The following is a 24976-nucleotide window of genomic DNA, read 5'->3' as shown; positions in this document are numbered from 1 at the left end:
AATATCAGTTTCCTTAATTTGGAGCTTGTCACTAAGATACAAAGATAAAGCATTTCAGTGTTTTGATGCTTTCCTTCCTTTGGTATTTTTCATCTGATATTGTCCTTGCATCAATTATACAATGGCTATGAATGCTGAATATTGTCAAACTGTTCTTAGCCACAAAGACTTAAAAAAAAAAAAATTGCTCTGTGTTTGAAAATTAATCCCTGAGGAAAGTAAGAATTTATTTAAACAAAAAGGATTTGCTGCTGGTGCCTAGCTTCCCTTCACTGGACTGAATTTAAAATCTACATAAAGAGAGTTAGAAAGCATTGCACTTTATCACGTTGGGTTTTTATGTCCAGATTTTCTTCTTGTCAGTACTAGAGTTCCGGTAATAAGTAGAAGCTTAGCTGAACAAATAACCACATGGCTACCTAGAATATATTCAACCAAGGGAGAATTGCAGAGGAGGAGGCAATTCTTACTTTGGGAGTATGAATAGTGAAGAGTGGAGAGAAATAAACAATTGGTTTTTTACTCATGTCACTTGTTAGTGCGATGGTGGTGATGATTTTCTGTAGTGACCATTTTGAGGAAGATTCAGACTACAGATGTCAAGTGAAACAACTTCTCTTTCACTAAACGCCTGGGGCTTTTCCATGACGCTAATAAACACAAACTGACAGATTCCACCAAGCCAGGCAGCCCACATTTATTTGGATGTTCCAGCTATCTGCATGAAAAATCAGTCAAGAAAATAAATTGTAGAGTAAGAGCAATTCTCATTGAAAATAGAACCCAATATGCTAGGAGGCAAAAGTGTCCGTTTTCCTGCCTTGTCGCCTACAGTGGTTTGCTAGGGGAAGGGTAATTATTTCATTTGCTCTACAGAAAGATTGTCTGAGGACTGGCCTCTGTAATGCTAGGACGGAAAGCTTTGGTACCTATGCCCAGTCTTCTTAAGACAAGCTTCCTCGTGCAGCTCCTTGGCAGTCTCTAACCTTTCTCCAGTTGTTTTATATACCTGGGGGTCAAGGAGTGCACTTTCTAAACTACAAAAGTGGCTTTGTTTTGATATTGCTAAAAATTGTTCCTGACCTCCTCTTAGCCTACAGAATATAATCCAAACTCCAATGACCAGTTTTGCCCTCTGTTTTCTTATTTAAGCTCCTTAAAGTCTTTGGCAACTGTCGACCAAACTCTCCTTGAAACTATTTCCCTGTTCTCATTGCCAGCTGACATTACTTTATGTTCTCTTGGTTTTCGCCCTACTTCTCCACTCACTTCTTCTTGGTCTTGTTTCTAGGTTTATCTTCTTCTACACAGCTTATAATGTTTGCTATCTCCAGGTCTCCATCTTAGCTTTCAGTTCTTTTCATCACAGACTTCCTAGGAATACCCACAGCTTCAAATGCACCTATACTACATTGACTCCAAAATGTACTCCTTTTTTTTTTTTTTTTTTTTTGGTGAAGAAGATTCACCCTAAGCTAACATCTGTGCGAGTCTTCCTCTATTTTGTATATGGGGTGCCACCACAGCATGACTTGAAGAGCAGTGTGTAGGTCTGTGCCCAGGACCCGAACCCATGAACCCTGGGCCACCGAAGCAGAGTGCACCAGACTTAACCACTCTGCTACCAGGCCAGCCCCCAAAATGTACTTTTTTATTCTAAAACTGTTTGCTGAGAACAGACTCTAGTATCTAACTTTTTTTTTTTTTTTTTGCTGAGGAAGATTTGCCCTGAGTTAACATCTGTTGCCAATCTTCCTCTTTTGTTTTTTTGCTTAAGGAAGGTTAGCCCTGACCTAACATCTTTGCCAGTCTTCCTCTATTTTGTATGTGGGTTGCTGCCACAGCATGGCTGACAAATGGTCTAGGTCCACACCTGAGGTCCAAACCCATGAACCTGGGCCACCAAAGCAGACTGTGCCGAACCTAACCACCAGGCCATGGGGCTGGCCCCCTAGTATCTAGCTATCTTATGAAATGTCTCTACCAAGATCTCATGCAGGTTCCCAAGCTCGCCATATACAATATGAAAAGAATTATATTTCCCCCAATCTGTTATTGTTCTCATACTCCTTGTTCAGTATGAAGTCCCACGACTGACCCAAATACCCCAACCAGAAATGTGGAAGTTGTCTTAGACTCCTCACTCATCTGCCATATGCAACTGCCAAATCCTGTAGATTTCACTTCCTTGATGGTTTTTAGCTCTAGTCATATTGTCCTTCCTTAGGCCCAGTGCTTAGTTCAAGTTTAGGTTACTAGTTTCAGACACCTTAGGACCAAATCACACTGCCTGCCTGGAAACTAATTTCCATTCACTATTCCCCATGCTTCACACTTCACAAGATTTATTTCACACATGTTATTTTATTTTCCCCCTCAGAGCAATCTCTGAGAAGGTACCATTATCTACATTAGACTGATGACAGGACTAGAGATGAGAGTGTTCAGTTTTTGAGATTGTCAAGTACCTAATTAAGAAAGGTAAGAAATCCATAACCCAAGGCCATCAACTCCCAAGCCTATGTTCCTTCCCCATGACAGTACTGTTCCCCATTGACACCCAATAAAGTAGATGGGAGGGCAGGAACAATTGTTTCCTATTCAAACTTAAGGACAAATCAAAAATCAAGTGAGTTGCCCTGTCTAAGGCCATTGAGCTCTCCTTAGGGGCAGGGTAGGAAAACCCGTGTTTCTGACCTTAGACTCCTGCTCTTTTTTCAACACAGCTCCTTCCCAGATGTCTAAGAATAAGTGTGTTATCCTGATAAACTTGTTTCCTGTGTAAAATGAAGGGATATCCAGGACCATACCAATTAAATGCAAAAAATCCCAACTAGTATAAAAAAATCTCCCCATTCTGAATTCTCTAATTGTTGGTGCATTGTATAGTGCTTATGTATATTTTTTGTAAAATTCCTAACCAAAATGTTTTCCTTTTTGAAGTGGCTGCATTCATAGCACTAGCTGACACTTGATTTAAGCTCTTATAAATTCAATCTTGCACTTTCCTTTTGAAGAACAGTCTGTGTGGAAAGGAGCTTTTTGATACATATTCATACATTGCTTCCTGAGATGCAGCTTGTATACTACAAAATAAGAAGAATGATGTACAGTCGGCCATCCAAAAACATAATGAATAAAAGCAGGAATATATCTGCTGTATTAAAACACTACATTTTGCTCCTAATGTTTCAGACTTTGAGACCAGCCATATACCATTTTGTTCAGTCCAGAGGGCAAAATACTGGGATTTCTCACCATTGCTTTAAGCAAAGAATTTGTCGTGAAGATTAGATCAGCATTTCAAGTGTACCTTCCGAGTTTTCCAACTACTTAACAGTCGTAAGCAGGATTTTTAGAATAGCCAGTGTTTTTGCTACCATGTTTGTTATTGAACTGTTGTCACAGAGAAGAATATAAAGAAGTCACAATGGCAAAGCACAGAGGAAACCGTGGGCTGGGAGTTGGATCTGTGTTCTGATCTCACCAAAACCACGTTCTGGCCACGCAGTGTAATCTCTCTAGGTCTCCTCCTTAAAAGACTCCAAGGTATCCTACGAGATCCTCTAAGGATAAGGAGGTGACTAATATCTGGGTGATAATCCTATTAGACGTTCAGACTATAGAATGTCTCATAACCCACACAACCAGAACTACTTATTGATTTGTTAGTCAAAAGATTGGACACAACAGTCACCATTTAGGGAAAAAAAGACACTTACTTCCATGCCTTAATTATTTCACCTTATCTTTTGAAAATGTAACTGTATGGTGGCATAAGAAAATCAGTGGTTTAGTGGTATTTGAAAGAAGAAATGAGATTTCTCCCAATAAAGCCCCGCCAATTTTTTTTGAGTCACCATGTTATTACTGACTGTTGATTAAAGCTGTTCAACATGAAGTAAAACTACATTTCTAGCATCTTTGGCTATGGCATGAAAAATTGGGGGCCCTGTATTTAATCCAATATTTTTCTTTGTTTTTAGAGCCATCTGTTTGTCCCAGAATGCATCATTTCTTCATTGTCCACAATTTCAGTTTTCAACAAATTATCATCGTTAGTCCAATGTTACATATTATCTTTCTATAAATCATCAGAACTTTTAATTCGTCTGAGATCAGTTAGTAAATTCTGTTCTTCATCATTTTTTTATACATGAGGGTCAAGATTTTCGCTAGCATTGTCAACCTCTGGCCACAGTTTTTGTGATGTTATTTTCCAACATCTAAACTGTCTCTTAATTGCTTTAAAATATTTGGTACACCAAATTGACTCAAAAGACCGGAAACCTGGGGCTCATTTTTATGAAGTTCTACTTCATTTTTCTTGCATAAAGCACACTCTTAATCCATCATCCATGCTTCTAGTTTGGATTTCTTTAAATTAGGATGAGAATCAAAAGTAATATAAGTGAAAATTTCTCATTTTATAATTATTTTCTGACTTTTACAGTTGTCTCTCTCATACCTAATTTGGCAATGTTTTTAACTACATACAATTATTAAGTCTTTCTAGATCAGTAAACTTACTCTTGATAGAAATAACTCTTTTTTGCACACTCATATTTCATTTTTGTATCATTTAATTAAATTAATTAAATAACAAATTAAATTAAATTAATTAAATTATAAAAATGAGTGTGATAGGAAAAACAGATTTGAGAACAATTGCAACTGATTCTTAGTAAACATACAAGTCACATGGAGGGGATGGTCCATGAGCATTCCACTTGCTATGGGCATTGGTCAGCTCGTCACTGAGGAGGTAGAGAGGTTTAGTTAATCTATAAAAAGATGCTGATTGACAGAGTTCAGCAGTGAAACTTGTGAACTAACTATTGAACTGGAGGAAGATCTATGATGATTTGCTATATTGCATGTTCCTCGTCTCTTATTGTAATTAATAACTTGCATGAAAATGTAAAAGGCATCTTATCATGTTTGAACATGATACAAAACTAGATGAAAGAGTGAGGTTCTATAATGGCTAACACATCTTAGATGCTCAGTATGTATTTATGGAGTTGAATTGATGATCTAATGTTAGCTTAACAAACTATAAAACTACATCGAAATAAATACCATTAAATTTGACAGGTGTGGAATATTAATAACTATATTAAGTTTCTAAAAACTCAATGCACAAGTACATGAGAGATTTGATTTTGAGTCATCTGATATTAAAAATATGTGAGGTTAGGTTGACCCTAAACTTAACAATACAATTCAGCAAATTTAAAAGCCCATGTTATCTTGGGCTGCTCTGGCAGGAGTATGGAATCCAGATGGAGGAAAGTCAGCATCTCATTGCACTCAGCCCTGGTCTGAACACATCTGCAACTCTGAATTCATTTACAGGTTCTGCGATTTAAGCAAAAATCAGGAGAAAAACTTAAGAGTACACAGAAAGATAGCTAGAAATCTTGAAACCATCTCATAAAGAAAGAATCAAAAGTGTTAGGAATGTTTATTTGAAGTAGAAGATGCAAGGAATATCTCAGTCATTCATTGACTACTATGGACAGATGGGTGTTACACCAAGAGAAGGAAGAACTTTTCAATAATTATAGCTGTTTCACTCTACATCATGTTCCCCACATGTGTAACAGGCACATCAAGCTAATCTTGTACAAAACTAAACTCAATTATATTTTCCTATCCACACATGCACTTTTTGGTTTTGTTAATAATGCCATCATCCTTTCACTCAATAAAATAACTCTCAAGTCAATCTTCCTCACAACCAGCCCACTTCTAACACAAAAGTCTATCTACTTTTGAGAGTTTTTTTGGAAGTTCTAGAAGAGAGCACAACTACTCCTATAATCCAGAAAGAGCAGGTCCATTTTTTCTAGGAGATTTTAACTTTCAGAAGAAATGCCCACCCATTCAGATCACTGGAATCAATTCTGGAGATCCAAGCGCCCTCTCTCTAACTCCTTTTAACTTATTCCTAGATATTTTTACCTCCAAATGTCTTAAATGTATCCTCTTTTAATTCTTACTACCATTATCCAAGTTTAGGCATTTATTAATTTTCTCCATCATGATGGTTTCTCATTAGTCTCCCTGCCTGTATGTCCTCCTCTTCCTTCCATTGTTCAGAGTATTTTCAAGTTTACCCTTCTGAATTATAGATATTACCATCTTAACTCCTCCCCACCACACACACACAGACACACTTAACAACCTTAGAGAGCTCATCCCTGTCAGCAGGATAAAGTCAAGACCTCTTGGCATAGTATTCATTGCCCCTCATGATTCACCCCTAGTCGGCTTCCTGACCTCATCCCTGGCCACTCTGCTCTGGCCAAGCTAAGTCACTCTAGAGCACAACACATACTTTCAACTCTCCATGACCTTGATCATACTCTTCTAGCTTCTCAGAAAGTCTTCTTTCCCTTCTCCACCATTTAAAATAATTATACATCCCTCCAGATCCAGCTTAGATTGTTTGCCTATCAAGTATATCTAAAGATTTATTGAAAAATGTTATCTATATTAAAAGGAGCCAAACGGCTTATTTACTTTCACCATCTTCTTTACTATCAGGTTATTTATTGAGTACTACACTATTAAGGAATCAAAGAATCATTCCAAGCACCTAACACAATCCCTGGTACATAGTAAGTGCCCAATTAACATTTGTTAAATGTAACCAGAAGATATAAATAATTATACAAGACAATTCATGTTAATTATCAGTGAAACAGCAGGCGGAATATCTAGCTTAATGGAAGGTGATAGTATTTTGATTATGTTGCATTTGAGGTCCTGGTTGGATATCCAAGAAGACATACTCTTTTTTTTAAGAGTGGCAACTTAGTGCATGTACATGAAGAGGGGAAAAGTAGACAGAAAAAGAGAAGAAAATAAATATTAAGAGAGATCAGATAAATAATAGATACAGATATTCAAGAGAAAGGTGAAGAGTTAAATATGACAAGGAGAGATGCAAGTTCTTCAGAAATGTGAGTGAAGAACAAAACAGAATATTGACAACACGTCAAGAAGTATTTTAGTGATGGATGGGATGTTATAAGGCACATCAAATAAATTTATTGTTATCAGTTAATAAAAAACACAAAAAACTTTTTGTGCCCTCCATAAAATAACATAGTTTTAATATTACAACATTTTTGAAAGTCCAGTTATCCTGCCTCTCATTGCTTCAGAGAAGGAGAAAATTAAAAAGCCATTTATCACCACCAGCTAGGTCCTTTGTGTTCCATGAGTAATAAAACAGTTTCAATTCATATGCTCAAAAATTTTTTAATTTATTGCAGCAATAGGAATGCATCTTTCAGCATCATTTAAATGCCATTTTCTTAGGCAACATCTAGGGAGTCTTTCACTTGGAAAATCAGAGAGTTCTTGGAAAGGAGACTACTGTTCTCTGGCTTGATTTTATTCAGTGACAGCATGATTTAGAAAGGCAATAGGGCTGCTACCTCTCTCTGAGTCTTAAAAAGTTCTGGTAAGCTTTACCTCCACAGTTGCCTAATCTGACACCTCAGCCAAGCTACCTAAGTACAGAGTTGGTGCCACAGGTTTTCAACCAGGTTACGGGGACTTCTTCCCCAGCATCAGTGCTGTGACGTGATGCTAAGCCTTCCTCATTCTCACCCTACTCATCAACCATTCATTGTCATCTAAATTCTCAGAAATGTCCAGAAGATTTCTACATGTGTAGATAGGACAGAGAAGTCCTTCTATCAAATGATCTTCATAAAGAGATGGCCTTCAAAAGCCACTGACAATCAAGTGAGACACATGTGGTGACAATAATGGATGGTATTTTATGCAAAAAAACCACACCAAAACTGTCAACGATCTTCAGTGAGAGTTTAGCATTTCCTAATAAAATGTGTTGAGTCCTGTATGTGAACTAATCACAGAACTTGGATTTCCCCTTTGAGTAAGGCAAAATGGTTTGTCTCAGAGGGGCAAGTACTTTGCCGCCTGCAGACGTGGGTTCTAGTCTTGCTACCTACTAGCTGTGAGACTTGAGCCTTAATTTAATTCCCTCAAAAATAGGCATAAGTGCTAGTTCTCAATGTTGTTACAAAATTTGAGATGAGGCCTTATAAATAGATGGAACTCAATCCATGGTATTCATCATTCAAAGACATTTATGAAGCATCTTCTACGGGCCAGCCCTGGGCTGAGAATGTCCAGATGGATAAGCCTACTCCTTGCTCTGTAAGACCACATGACTTATTAGGAAAAACAGGCATGTAAATAAATGGTGGTAATTCTCAGGCCTGGGTGCTACTATGCATGTGTGGAAAAGATGGGATGAGACACAGAGCTGTGTGTCAGCTGTGCTGGGAAGGTGAGGAGGCATATCATAGAATGCTTCACAGAAGAGATGTTTGACAGTCTAGAAAAATGATAGATACAAGGAGGATGATGGCCATTTGTGGCTAGATTTTGGGGTTTTTTTTAAGACAAAAAACCTTCCAAGCACTTAGCTCTCCAATGTTGCAAGATTTAAGTGTTAGCTGTGCTTTCCCTCCCTTGGTTCTTTCCACTGCAATTCTCAGAATTCCGTATGACTGGCCTCTCTACCTAAGGAGGTGAAAGAGCCAGACGGTGATTACTTATAGTTTCTTAGTCATTGTAGAACTAACAGCGCACTGTCTATGTAGCCAATAATATGGAAAGGATGGAACCTTCCAAGGGGAAGATATTTGGTGTTTTTTAGAATAGTAGTTATTATCATCATCAGGTACCTCCTAATACCCAATGCAACGATTCCCCGTGCAAATATGGCTTAAATGTTACTGTCAGGAAACAACAAATATTCCCTTGCGTCTGTAGGTCTTGACCTTCAGGCAATTTGCCATATTTATCTTAGTGGAGTAAAAGAGTAATTACATATTATAAAAGGCTGTATTTGTTCCAAATTTGCATGCTAGGAGAAACTGGCTGACTTTGCATGTATAATATAAAAGGAGTCAAATTCTGTGAGCACTTTATGGAAACTTTTGCATTTAATTTGTGCCACTAAAACTTTAAGAGGGACATTATTGGAATAATTTAGGACAGAATAATAAAGTGGTTTAAGGTAGTGATAAGTAAAATGAGATTACTGAATATTTCTTTGTTTTAATTATGTGGGCCAGGCTAATGGTGAGGAAGCTACCAGGGATTCCAGTTACTCATTAATCTTGGTTAGTAAGCATCATTGATCTTTACCCAAGAAGAACTGTGGGTACTTTCTAGACCAGTGGAAGATAAATAGTAAAGGAAAGGATTAAACAGTTTAAACAAAAGAAATACAATTAGCAAATTAGCATATACAAAAAAGGATCATTCTCACTAATGAACAAAGCAGTACACATAAATCTGAAGCACCTGTTAAATTACCAAATTTTTAAAAATGATACTGTCAGTGCTTGTAGAATTGTGGTGAAACTGGTATATATGTATATATATATATATGTATATATATTTAAAGGCAATAAAATGGTACAAAGCTACTGAAAAGTAATAATATAAATTAAGAACCTAATAAATGTTTACATTTAAGGAAATACATTCAAGGAAATTGTCAAATAAGAAAAAGTAATTGTTATCAATATATTCATTGCAGCATTGTTTATAATATTAAAATAATAGAAATAACCCAAATATACAAATATAAAAGCATGGTTAAATAAATTATATCTTCAGAGGAAGTAACGTTATATAATACCAAAATAGTAATTATGGAGACCTATCAGAAATGCTTAAATTATAATCTAAGAGAAAAAATGCAGGACATAAAGTTATATATGTTCTCTCTCTATATAAAACTATGTGAAACACATGTGGATGTACAGAGTCAGTAGCGTAGAATGAAAAGTACACACACTTGGCAACGAGACAGGCTTCAGTTTTAATCCTGGCTCCATATTTGCAAGCAGTTGATTTCTGCTAACTTATTTAAGTTCCATGTGTTTTGTTTTCTTATATATAAAATGGGGATACTCATACCCACCTTATAGGACAGCTACAAGAATTAAATTAGATAATTCTGTAAAGTCTGAGACAAAGTAATGGAATTATAGGTGAATTTTGTTTTACGTTTTCTTATTTTGACTTCTATTACTTTTATAATGTTTTTACAACAGAAAATATATTTGAATTTAATATCTAGCACCAAAGTTATATCCAGAAATATATGCCTTGTGGGGTTGACTATATGGCTAACTGAAATGATCTAAATAATTATTTTTATTTAGTACCAAACATCTCAAAGTCCACACTCTGCTATATCATATTATTTTATTTATTTAACACACACTTATGTAGCTTTTATCATGTAACAGATACTGTTCTAAACACTGTGTTCCTTGAATCCTTACAACAACCCCATGAGGAAGGTAGTATTATATCCCAGTCTTACAGATGAGAAACTGACATACAGAGAGCTTTAAGTAATTTGCACAAGGTCACATTGGTATATGTGGTGGAGCTGGGATTTGAACTCGGGCAATCTGGCTATGGGCTGGCTCCTGAATGCTATGCTGCTTTTCAACTGGTCGATCCAAACATGTTCAATGAACACATGTGGTGCTTGGCACCGTGAAGGATGCCAGGAAACAAAGGACACAATCCTTAACTCGAAGATCATTCTCTAGGCTTTAGCTACAGTCCTCAAACTCTGCTCCCTCAACCTCAGATAAATGTCACCCATGTCACAACTAAATGCTATTCATGGGGAGACACTTCGTATCACCCAATAATAACCAAGGTTCTGAATGAAAATCTGCAGCATGCAGAGTGGCCGTCTGTGGCAATGTCAGTGTTTTCAGAGAACGTGCTGAGAAATCACAGGGCTGCGTGAAGGAGCCTAATGGTCTGCAAACATTGGACTTGGGTTTCTCCTTACACGTATATTTGTATATACACGCCTTCATCTGCTACATGTATATGTAACTAATATTGTAACTGAAATATTAAACTAACGCTACAAACTAAAATTACGCTTTGAAATATGTTTTATTGTACATTTTATTGTACATTACTTTTTGCTGCTGGATTGTCATGTGCTTATCTCAGATGAAACGGTCACCCTCTATCTTTTTCTACTTGAAGAGTCTTCTGAGATTGTAAGGCAAATTCTTATAAATCCGAAAACTTATTACCATTTGGGAGGTAATACAGTATGATGGTTAAGAATAATGGCTCCAGAGTCAGACAGTCTAGATGCAAAGGAAGAGAGAGAGCAAAGTATTACCTTGTCCCAGACTTTACAGAACTATCTAATTTCATTCTTGCAGCTGTCGTATAAGGTAGGCATGAATATCCCCATTTTATATATAAGAAAACAAAACACAGAGAACTTAAATAACTGGTCAGAAATCAACAGCTTGCAAATACAGAGCCAGAATTAAAACTAAAGCCTGTCTTGTTGCCGAGCATATGTACTTTCCACTCTGCGCTAGTCTCTATGTCCACATGTGTTACATATAGTTTTATATATGCAGAGAACATATATGACTTCATATCCTGAATTTTTCCCTTACATTTCAAGCACAGGTATTTACCACATGACTTCAAGGAAGTTTCTACACCTCCCTGTACCTTAATTTCCTCATCTGTTAAATGGGACAGTACTTAGCTCATAGGGTTGTGAGAAATAAAAGATATAAACTTATAAACTTGGAAAAGTGGCTCAGGCAACATAAGTGCTCAATGAACGTTAGGTATTATAATTTTTAGCGCAACTACTTCTCTATAAAGTCAGTTTTATCTTACCATACAACCAAAACAAAATATGCAATTACATTAAATTCTAAGGTTGACATGCAACTAGAAGTCCCATTTTTCAAGTTTTTGTTTTCATCCAATAACAGAATTATTATTGATTCATTTTACAAGTATCTGTTGCAAATTTAAACTAATGAATAAATTTATACAAACAAATGCTACTGCAATTTGCAAATTTGTGCTTTTAAAAATTTTGTTAGAAAAGGTGTTCTGCATTAAAAGAAAAATGCATCATAATGAAATTTATGTTTTTATGCTCTATGTTGTCTTATTCCAAGGGGAAAAAAATTTCCCTTTTCAAAATATGTTTGTTTTTTTCACGTCTACCTGTCATTTAAAGCTTACTCTTGAATAATACATATTGAAATCAAATTATAAGGAACTATTAAGCCCCTATCTGGCAGAGTACTGTATTTTGATGAATTATTCTACTTATCACCCAAGAGCAGTAATTTAATCTCTACTGTATTTCTTTCAAGATTCGTTCTTTTCTTGACAGTAGGACTGATTAGAATGTGCGAAGACATTTTAAATAAATGGTCTGTTTTTGTTTTTTCTGTCTTTTCTTGCAGTCATTCCCAACACAGCACTGCAACCCGCCAGCCTTCAGTGACTCTCCAGCGGGCCATCTCCCTGGAAGGGTAAGAAGAAGAATACGGAGGCTTCTCTTAAACTAACCTGTGTAGCCTCATCACTTTGAGCACTGAGAAATTCCTCCTGTCTTTTCTTCTCTCCCTCCTTCCCTCCCTTCTTCCTTCCTCCTTTCCTTCCTTCCTTCCATTCTTTCTCTCAGCAAATATCTATGAAGCTTATGTTATGTGCCAAGCACCACGCTACTACTAGATTTAACAAATCAAATAAGATCTCTTCTTTCCCTTCAGAGGGCTCATTGTCTAGTGGGAGTGACAGAAATACAAACACACATTTGTATAGAGTGTAAGCATCACAAAGGAGATCCATATAAGGGTTAATGGATGACCTATAAAGGGTATCTAGCTAAGAATGGCATTAGAGAGGGAGAGGGGAATAGGTCAGGATGGTTTCACAAAAGATATAACTCTTGAGCTGAGAATTGAAGCATCTGTGGATATTTGCTTGATAGACTTTGGAAGGAAGGGTACACTGAGCAGAAGAAAGAGCATGTGCATAAGTATGAGCACATGGGATAGTATGATGTGTCAAAGGCTACTGAGCGACTCGGCGCTGTGGCATAGGGTGTGTGAGGTGGTGGGACAGGAGATGAGAATGGCAATGTTGGCTGGGCGGGCTTACATGTAGCGAACTTACTATTTTGTATTTCTAAATTCCCCAATCAGATAAAAGCTGGAGGGGCTGGGGGGAAGAAACCAATATTTCCCTCCACTTACCTTATAATTGCAGCTGGTTTAATTAACATTTAATTGATTGATGTATAAAAATTAAATCATTTTATTTTCCCAATATTTGTTACAAACTGTGCTTTGTTCAACCCTATTTTCCAATGACAAGTAGGCTTCTTTAATGGCATTTCAATGCAAATCTCTAACTTTATTATTTATTAGCCCTTTACATTTTAAAATCTTATGTTTTATTTAGACCTCAAGCCCTCCTTCCAACATAACTAAGACTTGGGTTCCACCAAAGTATCCTGGAGTTGATAGAGTTGTGGTCTGCTCTCTCTCTCATACCACCCTCTAGATCTTCCTTTCTTTTAGATTTCTTCTCCGGTAGTGTTGGGGCAAAAAAACAAAAAAAAAAAAGGGAAACGGGAAATGGCATTTCCTCACCATTCTGCTGGGGCTGTCCCCTTTGTGTAGTTTCTCTCTGGTCATGTAGCCTATGTTAACTGAAAAGAGCAACTTTATAAAGCAAAGATAAATTTTAAAGAAAAGAAAAGCTTTACTAAAAGGTTTGCAAACCAGGGAAGTACACCTCAACCCACAAGTTGATAGGTGAGCCCCCCTCAGTCTTGGGGTAGCTGTTTTTTAAAGGCAAAAAGTACAGTGTGTGCAAGGTTAAGGTTGAGTTCAGTTCCAATTGTCGCCCTTTCCAGCTACAGTGTATTTTCTGCGCCGGGCTTTCTAAATGTTCCAACTGCAGGGAAAGACTACTGCATTGTTCTCCAGCCACCTAGTGACAGTCAGGGTTAAAATGCAGTTTTTTATTTCTGCCATAGTTCAGCCTGAGGTAGTTGTGGTAACCGTCATGATGACTCTGGCCTCATTGTTATCTCTTTCTTTTATCACCCAGATGGGTGGAGAATCAAACACGCACCAATGCGGAGACTCAATCAGCTTCTCTGGCCAAGTGGTCCCCTAGGAAACTCAGTTTTCTCTTCCACAAGACCCCTAGAAGCAGCACAGTGTAGCCTGCTCGTGCACTCACCACTCTGTCCGAGCTGCAGCAATCCCTCACTGGCCTGTAGTCCCCCTTTCTCATGTTCCTCAGCACCTTCAAATGTGAGGCTTGGGCAGGCATGAGCAGCATCCATCTTTTCTATCCCTCAGGTGCGACTTACCCGGAGTAGACCTGACCTCCTCTCTCCCTGACTGACCTTGACATCTCCTCTCCCCAGGGTTCTTTTCCAACCTCTGTAGCAGCAGGGCAGGTCAGCAAACTCCATGGCTGGGTGGTCATTCACCTGGGAGGGAGATGTTAGTCTTTCCTTGCTGGAACATAATACATTTTATAAACACTTTTCATAGAATAGCCCTTCTTGCCTTCAGCTAAGGAAACCCATTGAATGTCCCCAAACCCATGGGAAGGTGAGTGAAGGGAATGTAGCCTCTCCGTGCGCACTGCACCCAGTGTTCCTTCTCGCAGCCTTCCTCTTCTGTCTTTTGATGGTAAGCAACATCATACCACTTTAGTTCCCCTAGCAAACAAGAAAACAAAAAATGAAACAAAAAATGCTCAGAGACACAAGAGTGGTAGGCTAAATATGAACTTAATTCTGGAGAATTAAGTCACATTTTTCTCAACAGAACACTGTCTCCACTGGGACATTTGTTCTATTGCATTAAAAAAAAAAAGGACACAATAAGTTCTCAATCGATCCTCACAGCATTTGGTTCTGTAATAATACATAAGGTGGTCCAGGTCATGGATCGTAGCTAGACTCCTTGCACTTAAATCCAAGCTCAGGAACTTACTTTCTGTGACAGTAAGTTACTTGGTGCCTCAGTTTCTTCATTTGTAAAATGAAGCTACTAATAGTATTTCCTTACAGGGTTTTCTCAAGAATTCAAATTATATACATTATTTTTTAGAATAGTACTGGCATTATATATGTGTTTGCTGTGTAGTTTGCTGCTGCTGTCGTTATACGTAATATATACTTAATTTATCAGGCAGGAGAGTTTCTTGTTTATATTGAATAAGGATTTGTTAAAACAGTCAAGAACTGGTGTCTTTGCTATACTGGAGAGGCGTACTTCTATATACACAGGTATAATCATTTGTGGAAGCGATCTAAATAATTATTTGACTCTGTTTCATTCTTAGTTAATATTTATATTAAAAATATTTTAATTACTAAGATTATACTTCAATGCTTATTAAACACAGTAAAGAATAACCTAAGTCTTTTCTATATATCGGTTTATCCTCAGCTCCAAAAGAAAGAATTTAGGATGAGAATAAGAAATGCTCTTACATTTCTGGTATGCGTGTCTTAGAAAGTTTAAGACAAAGGGACCACTTGAACACACAAGAGGAAATCATCTCCCCAGCCTGTGAACTTTTCTCCAGTTGGACTTGAGCGTGTTCACCGACAGCAACTGCAGTACAAGTCTGTGTCTGCACCCTCCATCCCACCCCCTCAATTTCCTCTTTTTGGAAAGTGCCATAGTTTAGAAAAACTCTTCCACAGAACTCAGTTGCTGGCCACATGCTCCAAAGGTCTGTGATCAGTTTTGAATGCTGCACTTTAAATAGGATATGTAGAAAGAACCAAGGAAAGGACATCCAGAGTTAACAAAGGGATGGAACAGCGTTCTATCAAGAAAATACTGACAGGGTTGGGATTCTATGGTTTGAAGAAGGGAGCTTCCTCAGGTGCTTAATGAGATTATATTCAAAATATGCAACTCGTTGGGAATAAAAAAGTACAAATTCATGGATATTCCCCCAAAGGAAGATAAAAGAACTAACAGTTATTGAGTGCCTATTAGGTACAAGGCTATCTCTATCTATCTATCTACCTACCTACCTACCTATTTATCTATCTATCTCTATATTCATCTACCTATCTCCTATGTGATTTTATTTCCCAAATAGTCTGATCAAATAGGCATCTTTTTTTCTAAACTTTGATTCTCAGAGAGGATAAGTAATTTTCCCAAGGATACTTACCTAGAACGTAGCACAGCCTGGGTTTGAAATCAAATTTGACTCCACTGTAAAACTCCATCCCGTATAATGTGGTATGAAAAGGCTTTATTGAGCCAAAGAGCACTAGTCACACCGTTCATAAACCACATTCAGGTTGAGTTAGACATAGTGAAGAATTTCTTAGAGTAAACAATGTTAAAGAACTAGAACTGACTCTAATCCTAGAAATCCTTAAACAGAGTTAATAACCTGCTGTTTGGGATGGCTCCAGAGGTCTCCGTGCGTGCTAAGTGGCGGAGGGGTTGTTTGTGGTAGAGGTGAGGGTGTAGGGGCTGAGTTTACCAGTTGTCTTTACGTCCCCTTCCTGCTTCATTGTGAGGCCCTCCCTTGGCAAGGGGTACTGTGGCTGTCACTCCACATTTTGGTCATTAATACAAAAAAGACTTCCTTCAGCACTGCTAACTAATAGCATGTCCTTCAAAAGCTGTTTCCAAACCTTTTCTTTCTTCTTATTAACAAAACCTTATTGGCACTGTTTCCCACTTGAGTGAAATGAACTGTGATAAACGCAATCACTAGTTCTATTTCTGTAATAAGATGAAGCCAAAAATGTGAGGGCTTTACCCTGACTTCCTAACACAAGAATGACTCCTTTTCTAAAAAACAAAAAATGATATTTTCTCAGGTATGTTCCACTGTTCCAACCAGTATAAAGCAGTTTGCTTCATATCTAGTGAATAATGCACTATGGAAAATATTCTGTTTTCTGCAATCGTGGAAGAAGACTGACTCTGGAGTCAAAGAATTGGTTTTGAATCCTGATGTCTGCCATCTGTTGTTGTTGATCTTAAACAGACCCTTCACCTCTCTAAGTATGGATTTTCTCATCAGCCAAAGAGGAGGATAGCATAAGACTCGCCAACTTTTTACAAAAGTAGCAGGTGCCTATTAGATTCTTGGTACAAGTCAAATATATACTTAGTCCAATCGTTCTGAGAAAACAAAGAAAACTTTTATAGGATAGATTAATTTGAAAACCCACTTTGAACACTTGCTCTTGAATACATATATATGTATTTATTCATGTAAAACATTTCCGGACATAAAATAAAATACTTGAGGTAAAAATAATTTTACATTGCCAGAATATTTAGAAGGGGATACTTCAGTAATTCTCTACAAAGCCCAGAACACTAAAGTTTATATTATACATGCCCAATAGACCGATAATGCAGCGTACAATCATTGTCACTAAATGCATAGTGGGAAAGTTATTTTTCAATTTGCATAGGCCAATGGGTCTTTGGCAGGTTTCTCATTAAGGTGTTATACCACTGAGTGTAGGCAATCAGCTGAAATTGGAATTTTTTAATTTCAAAACTCTCCTTCCTAATGCTTTCATGAAAAGCGACTACATATTTTAAAAATGAATGCAGTTTAAAAGGCCATATGTTTATATATTTTTTCACCTAAGTTGCTATTTACTTGACACAAAATAAGTAGAGATATTTCAGATTTCCAGTTAATTTGATCCATAGAGGCAACAAAATTCTCTAATTGAGGCTCTGCCTAGAGTTACTGCTGTTTTTTCAATTGATACCTGAATCATCTATAACTATGCCAGACATAACAAGGCAGAATAACATCCCCATTAACAGTGTGAGCTCCTTGCTTCAGGCTCAAATTGACAGACTCATCCCACACCTTAATGTCCTCTTCTTCCTGAGACCCTGTTAAAAAGAAGCTAATGGGATAAAAAAGGGACAGTCCCATAACAGTAAAAGAAATGAAAGGGGACATCAGAGGCCAAAATATTTCATCACTCTTCTGGATGATGGAAAGCAGATGGAAGGCTATTGATTGATGAAACAGAACAAAGTGGTCCTGACCTTAGATCCCCTCTAGAGGAAGGACCATGTGCTGTACGACTCCAGGGCCACCTTCCACATCATATTCTATGTGAATGTCGTCTCCTAGAGTAGTGTTTCCAAGGATGCCACCCACAAAAAGGCCTACCACAGTGCAGCAGCATTGTATGAGGAGCCTACAGCTCAGGAGGGAGCAGATCTGCCTAACAGACCCAGGAAACTCAGAGAATTCAGAATAGCGACAACAGATGGGATTGAGAGCAGAGTCTGAGAAGAGGGTTGAAGATGCCCCCACTCAGCATGCACACTCCTGCGTACAGAACAGCTGACAGGCAAGTGCTTACCACCAGTCAGAAAATGAAAGTTCTTCTCTAAGGAAATAGAATTATTCTTTGGAGGAACTAGATGAGCTAGTTTGAGTGTTGCCCCCACAGCAAAGCCCTGCACAATGTGCCAGTTACTAGGACAGTTTCAGGTTTGCTCACCTAACCTAAAGCCTTCAGAAAAAAGCCTTGCCCTTGTGTACAACATTCCCTGGGGCCTTTCCACTACCTCATTCTTAACTATGAATAGACAGCCGCGAGTTATCAATTATTTTAGCAAAACCGCCAAATGACAGAAACAAGATTAAAACACACATACAGAGAGAAAATTATGCTCAAGGAAACTGAGGTAATTCTGGGAACAAAACAGAATTTAAAGAAATACTGTAGTATAAGGATATTTTAGCAATATGGAGGTAGCCTCTAGAATTAAAACTGGAATGATTAAAAGTGATTGCCTCTGGGAAGCCAGGAATGATTCTCAGGGGAGGTGACATAAATTAAATTTTGAGGAATGTATTTGGAACTAAACAGAGGTTAAAAAAAAGAAAGAAAACCATGTGCAAAAACCTAAAAGTACTTTGCTAAGACTGCAAAGACTAAATACCTTCAGCTTCTCAAATAGCTTTCTTTCATCCAGTAGAGAGCATGCGCTTCTTTTTATCTTAGCTTAGAATATCATTTTAGCATCAACATAAAGACAGAATTTTCTAATGACTAGCATTTTCACATCAATAAAATAGCTACTGTGAAAGGTGTTGACCACCCTCTATCAGCAGAATTTAACAAGAAACCATATGGCCATCTTAGGGATATTATAGAAGGAAATGTTTATGGAGTGCATGATTTATCTAATTGACCCCAAACAAAAATCTCTCCCAAATCCAGAAATCTGTGAGTATGCAAAGGGGAACCAATAAGTGTACTTGCCTGTGAACAAATATGTCTAAGGGAACCCATCCTTTCAAGTTAACTGGTCTGTGATGAAATCATTGCCATTCTTGCTCAGTCTAACAGGCCTATCTCAGTAGGGATATCTGTGTACTTCTGTTTGGCACAAGAGACCCTCTTGGCACACTCTAAGACTGCTCCAGGCTCTTGAGACCATGGCACCACTGAGCCAGGGAGCCTCTGGTGTTTCCATGTTGGGCCTGAACAGGTGTCCTTTCTAAGGAACACTATGGGAACAGGACCTTAACTGCCATCATTTGCTCCTTTGTTCTCTACCCAACTCCTTTTGCCTTGGTAGGAGAAGCTTTTTATAGCTAATATGCTTCAGATTTCCCAGGGTGATGCTGATTTGAAACACTTGGTCTTCTTAGTCTAAGCACCCAGATATTTTATTCCACAATATAGGGTCACTGTAGGAAGTAGAAGTATTATTGGCCTGAGAATCAGGACACCTAGATCCTAAGTTCAAGTCTGGTGAAAAATATGAGCCTTCATTTACTGTAAAAATGGAAGTGACCTCACCAAAACAGAAGGGCAAACTGGATTAAGTAGAGAAAATTTTTGTATATCTTTAGAATGTATTAAAATTCCACACATCATTATCAACATTTACATCATTAATCATCATGTAAATGCAAGTCAAAACCACAATAAGAGATCACCTCATACCTGTTAGAATGGCTATTATCAAAAGATTAGAGATAACAAGTGTTGGAGAGGACGTGGAGAAAAGGGAACCTTTGTGTACTGTTGATGGGAATGTAAATTGGTGCAATCACTATGGAAAACAGTATGGAGGCTCTTCAAAAAATTGAAAATAGAACTACCATATGATCTATCAATTCCACTTCTGGATATTTATCCAAAGAAAACAAAAAAATTAATTCAAAAAGATACACACACCCCCATGTTCATTGAAGTATTATTTACAATAACCAAGATATGGAAACGACCTGAGAGTCCATCGATGGATGAATAGATAAAGAAATTGTGATATATATATACAATGGGATATTATTCAGCCATAAAAAAGAATGAAGTCTTACCATTTGTGACAACATGGATGGACCTCGATGGCATTATACTAAGTGAAATAAGTCAGACAGAGAAAGACAAATATCATATGGTCTCTCTTATATGTAGAATCTAAAAAAAAGTTTTTAAATAAAATAAAATAGTTTGTAGTTGTCACCCTCTTCTTTATTTTGCTCTCCTGCCGGCTGAAAAGTTAATTTGGAGAGAATATAGGAACATTAAGGAGACAAGTAACTAGTTGATTTTTAGAAATGCTTGAAAGGAATCAAACTTCCCCTTGCCCTCCCAAAAAAACATTTTTGCTTGTGATTGATAGTCCAATAAGGACAAACCAGCCTCTTGGATGAGGAAGCTCTGGGTGCAAGTCCCAGCCTTACTTTTGCTGCCAGGTCACCTGCTGAAGGATCCTACCTGCTTGGAAGGACTAAGGGAGTTTACAGACCCCCTCCTTTCATCCCTGGAGGGGAGGGGGACCTTCAGAGCTTAAACCTCAGGAGATTCTTTAGGAATCAATCAGAACAGCAGATAAACCCAGATAATCTGTTTCCCCCAGTTCACCATCATGTGTTTGCTTTTCATTTCTCCTCGGGTCCCTGCAAATTCCACCCCTGCTCCTAGTTGAACTGTCAGTTCGTTTCCTTAGCCCCATTTCTATTGGCCTACTACTTCTTTTTTCCATTTCCTTACTTGACACGATATCCTTTCCTAGGGCTTATAATCTTTCTTCCTTACATGTGTAGAGCCAAAAATATAAAAGGTGTCATCACAGCAAAGTTTAAGGATTGCCAAAAATTTATCAGTGTTGAAAAGAATGCTGAAGTTGCAGAGAGTTGGGAATATTTAAGGGCTGCCAATACTTAGGATTCTATTTCTCTCACAGGGACTAGATTTCTACTGCCGTCTGCTGTTGAAATAACAACTGTGTAAAAAAATATATCCAATTTTTTGTATGGGAAAGGCGGAAGTTTCCAAATTTGGAATTTCAAGTAAAATATCAAAAAAGATTTGGGAAGATGACATTGAGAATCTAGATTTATATTTTTATAGGTAAAGATTTTTATAAACGTTAACCACTGTCATCATTATTATTCCATAAAAGAAAGACTTCCTTAAAACAAATAGGAAAGACAAAAATTAAAGAAAACAGAGTGTTCTATCATAAAAGCAGGCAGTTCAGAGACATAAAGTTCAAAAAAGATGTTTTTCTATGTTCAAATGCTAAAAATACAACATTAAATGTTGCGTATTTAATAGTAGCTGTTATGCGGTAAGTGCCTTATGTGGATCTCGTCTGGTTCTGATGACAGTGGTTATTGATGGAGATGGGCGCGGTGTCCCACTTTATAGATGGGGACACTGGGACTTAGGGAAGTTAACGGTGCTGCCTCAGGTCGCACAGCCAGTGAGTGGCAGAACTGAGATTTACACCCACATTTCCACTTCACCACCCTCTCCTGCCTCCTCAGAATGATATGTGTTTTGTTATTACAAGTTGGCCCATTTGGAGGCCCAAGTAAAACATTGAAACACAATATGGAGCTCAATGTGATTTCTGGGGTTTTGGAGGGTTTTGTTATTATAATCATTGTCAAAAATCCAGTTTCATATAAGAACGTTCACAAAAGTAGAATGACCACCTAATGCGATTCCACTAACCTTGAAATATGCTGAATTAGAAGAAGTGGAGGAATGGTATTTCCACACTGTTGACATCTGTTTTACCCAAAGGACTAGGAAAAAAGCTGGAAGTGACCGGCCAGGAGTCTGGTTATCGAGAGCTGCTGGGCTGTCCTGTTCAGTGGCCTCACACGGAGGCTGCTCAGTGCCAAACAGCTGGAATTTGTCTTAGAGGGATCCCACAGAGTCCACGGGGGATTTGCCTTAGAGTTTTTTCTATAAATAGTTCTTATTTTCTGTGCATAGTTTAACCTCAACATGATTACTTATCCCTGCATATTTTCCTTGGAAACCTTTTTATTTTTAATAAATTGGTTTAATAAAGGACTCAAAGTAAATGTTAACAAACTTTCTCCTCATTATTGTATAATTAAACATACTCAAAACAGTGGGCTGCAGAATATTCAACTAGAAAATTGCCCCTCTAAATCAGTACTCATAACTATTAATGCTAATAGTGTGATCACCCATGATGCTGATTGAGATGGCATTGAAGAACTAGCTAATATACTGAAGGAACCAAGGAAGAATTTAAAAAAGCACCCAGTCCTAAGTTTGTTAGGCTAGTAAAAATGAATACAGGAAACGTTATTCCATGACAGGATTTAACCGTCCAAACTGTCAGAAAGATTTATCAGCCACAAACCTCCTAATTGTAGTCCTAGCACCAACTTCTCCTTTATAATTGCACCAATTTGAATACTGTCCTTTTTCTAGTATCTTTCCAGTGTTGATGCTGCCCTTGTTGGCTTGAGTCTGTTTATGACAAATCAATAAATTCAGTTGGGAACTATGAGCCATGCAGACACTAACTCTTCCCTCAGTCTGGTGGGAAGAAGCAGACATTAATCAAGTAATCACACAAACAAATGTAAATCTGAAATTGTGCCAGGGGCTGTGAAAAGGTGTCCTTGGTGCCCTGCGTGCCTGAAACAGGGGTCCTGGCCTCATCAGGGAGGTCAGGGAGGTCGTGGAAAGCTCTCCTCTGAACCATGAGCAGGCATTAACTAGGCAAAGAGAAAGCTTCATCATCAATGGTTGCACAAGCAATGATTACAAATCTGTCTGAGTGTATTTCTGAGCTGAGCACAGACTAGAACAACATGAATTCAGTAGAGCTTGGCATTTGGAAATTTATAATGAGGAAGCTGATTCATAGTTGCCTCTCTGTCTCCTCCAGAGAGGCCATCTGACAGAGCCTTCCATTTGCTTATCAGAACTATATGGTGTCTGCGTAGATATGATTTTCTAAATCCAATCTCTGAGCAGTTCTGCTGTTCCATTGGTTTTTTTGTTTGATGTGCTTTTTTGCTTGTTTGTCTGCCTATGTGCCAGCACTTTGAGATCTCACCTTATAGCTACTGCTTCCTACCCTTCTGCTTCTCTCGCAACCCGTTTCCCTGGCCCCTCTTACTTTCCATCTCTTTTCCCTCTCCCCTGCCTTCTCCCCATAAACTTCCTCCCCCTCCCCCTTTTCTTTTGCTCTTTATTCTCCGTTCATTTTCCTTCTTTTTTATTCTTCTGTTTTGCTGTTCACTCTGAGGATACTAAGCTTATGTTTGTACAGTGCATTGCAACTTACAAATGCATCTCATGGACATTATTCCATTTGGTCGCAACAACAATTTTGTAAGGGGAGGTGGGTAAAAATCATTTACTCTGTTGACAGATGTGTCAGAAGGTAAGTGGCTTCTCCAAGATCATGTTTCTGGGAAGGAGAGGAGCCTTGACGGCAACCCAGATGGCTGTCTCCCAGCCCCATGCTCTCACTGTTAGACCATCCTGCCTCAGCAGAAATGCTGAAGACATCCCAAACACGTCTTTTTGGCAGAGGAGGTCCTTCTCTGTCTTTTTATTTTTCACAAAAATGAGTCTAGACAGAAGTTGTGGTCAGCGAGGTTTTCTGGTTGCTCATCTATCACATGAGGAGAAACAGCTTCAGTCTCATCTGATGAATATTTACTGGACATTGCATTTGACCCTGAACTGAACCACTTATGAAGAATGATTTTCCTTATATTTTTACCTTGCCTGGCTGTGACCTGGGGGGTGCATGGAGAGCAGGGAATGAAGAAGATTGCTTTGGGTATCATTTGTCAGCCTTCATTAGATTACTCATCTCGAGACATGCATCTTTATATGTGCAAACTGAATCTGGTGTTTTTCTCTACATGTATTGCTAATCCCTCAGAGATCCTCAAATTCCATTAGGATTTCTGTTTACTTCCTTCTCCTGGCCAATTATAAGAGAGTTTTAAGAAAGAGCACATCCATATCCTATGCCACAGGCCAGATGCCCCTCTATTACCAGAAAACAGCTAGTGGTCTTTATCTTTTATTTAATCTCTTTGCTGATTTCCAGTCCTGGTAAATGTTTACTCCACTGAAGTATGCTTTTATGATGTCAGTCAGCAACCTTTATTGACTGATGGATCACAGTTGGTAATTGCTCTTGCTTGTTACATGGAAAATCAGGCTGCTCAAGATGAATCGTACAGGGGACAAGCACCGTCCATCCATTCATTCAGTCACTCACTGATTTGATTGATTAACCTCCCATTCATTCTTTAATTGAATTAACGTTTTGTAAATGTCCAGTATGTGCCAGGCACTGTAGTGAAGCATTTAAGAAAAGCAAGAAGAAAAAGGCCCAGTTCCTGCCCTTGAGGAGCACACAGTCTAGTGGCGGGTGACAGAATGTTGAGAATTGCAGTAATTCACTGATCTTATATCTATGTGATTTCAGAACAAAAGAACAAACAGCTGATTTGGGGAGAACCTGTAGCACTGTTCACATGCAATTCCAGTGATTCTTATCAAGTGACCACCAAAAACCCCAAAGGGAAAGAACACCCTCTTTAGACTGAGGAAGTTACATAGTCACATGGGCTAGTATCAGAAGTTGAGAATTTTTTCTCCTAACGACTAGTCTATAAAAGCTACATGGAAGTGTAGAAGAGAGCCATGCTTTTCATAGCCTATTCAATTTAGCAAATGGAGAATTCTCCTGTGGTCAAGCATTAATTATGCACATTGATGGGAAATTGCATT

At 38.1% G+C, this 24976-nt stretch overlaps 1 protein-coding gene across 2 annotated transcripts in view; it reads left to right on the top strand.

Annotated features, from left to right (window-relative positions):
- Positions 1–24976, top strand: part of DLG2 (discs large MAGUK scaffold protein 2) — a 1814300-nt gene that overhangs the window by 1430778 nt on the left and 358546 nt on the right. For both annotated transcript variants that reach the window (XM_046685982.1, XM_046685984.1), the window contains one exon: positions 12333–12401. In XM_046685982.1, coding sequence (XP_046541938.1) covers positions 12333–12401 — 69 coding nt within the window. The remainder of the gene's footprint in view (positions 1–12332; positions 12402–24976) is intronic.

This window comes from Equus quagga, chromosome 14, assembly GCF_021613505.1.
Source record: "Equus quagga isolate Etosha38 chromosome 14, UCLA_HA_Equagga_1.0, whole genome shotgun sequence".
NCBI classification, from domain to species: Eukaryota; Metazoa; Chordata; class Mammalia; order Perissodactyla; family Equidae; genus Equus; species Equus quagga.
This window is presented reverse-complemented; position numbering and strand designations above follow the sequence as displayed.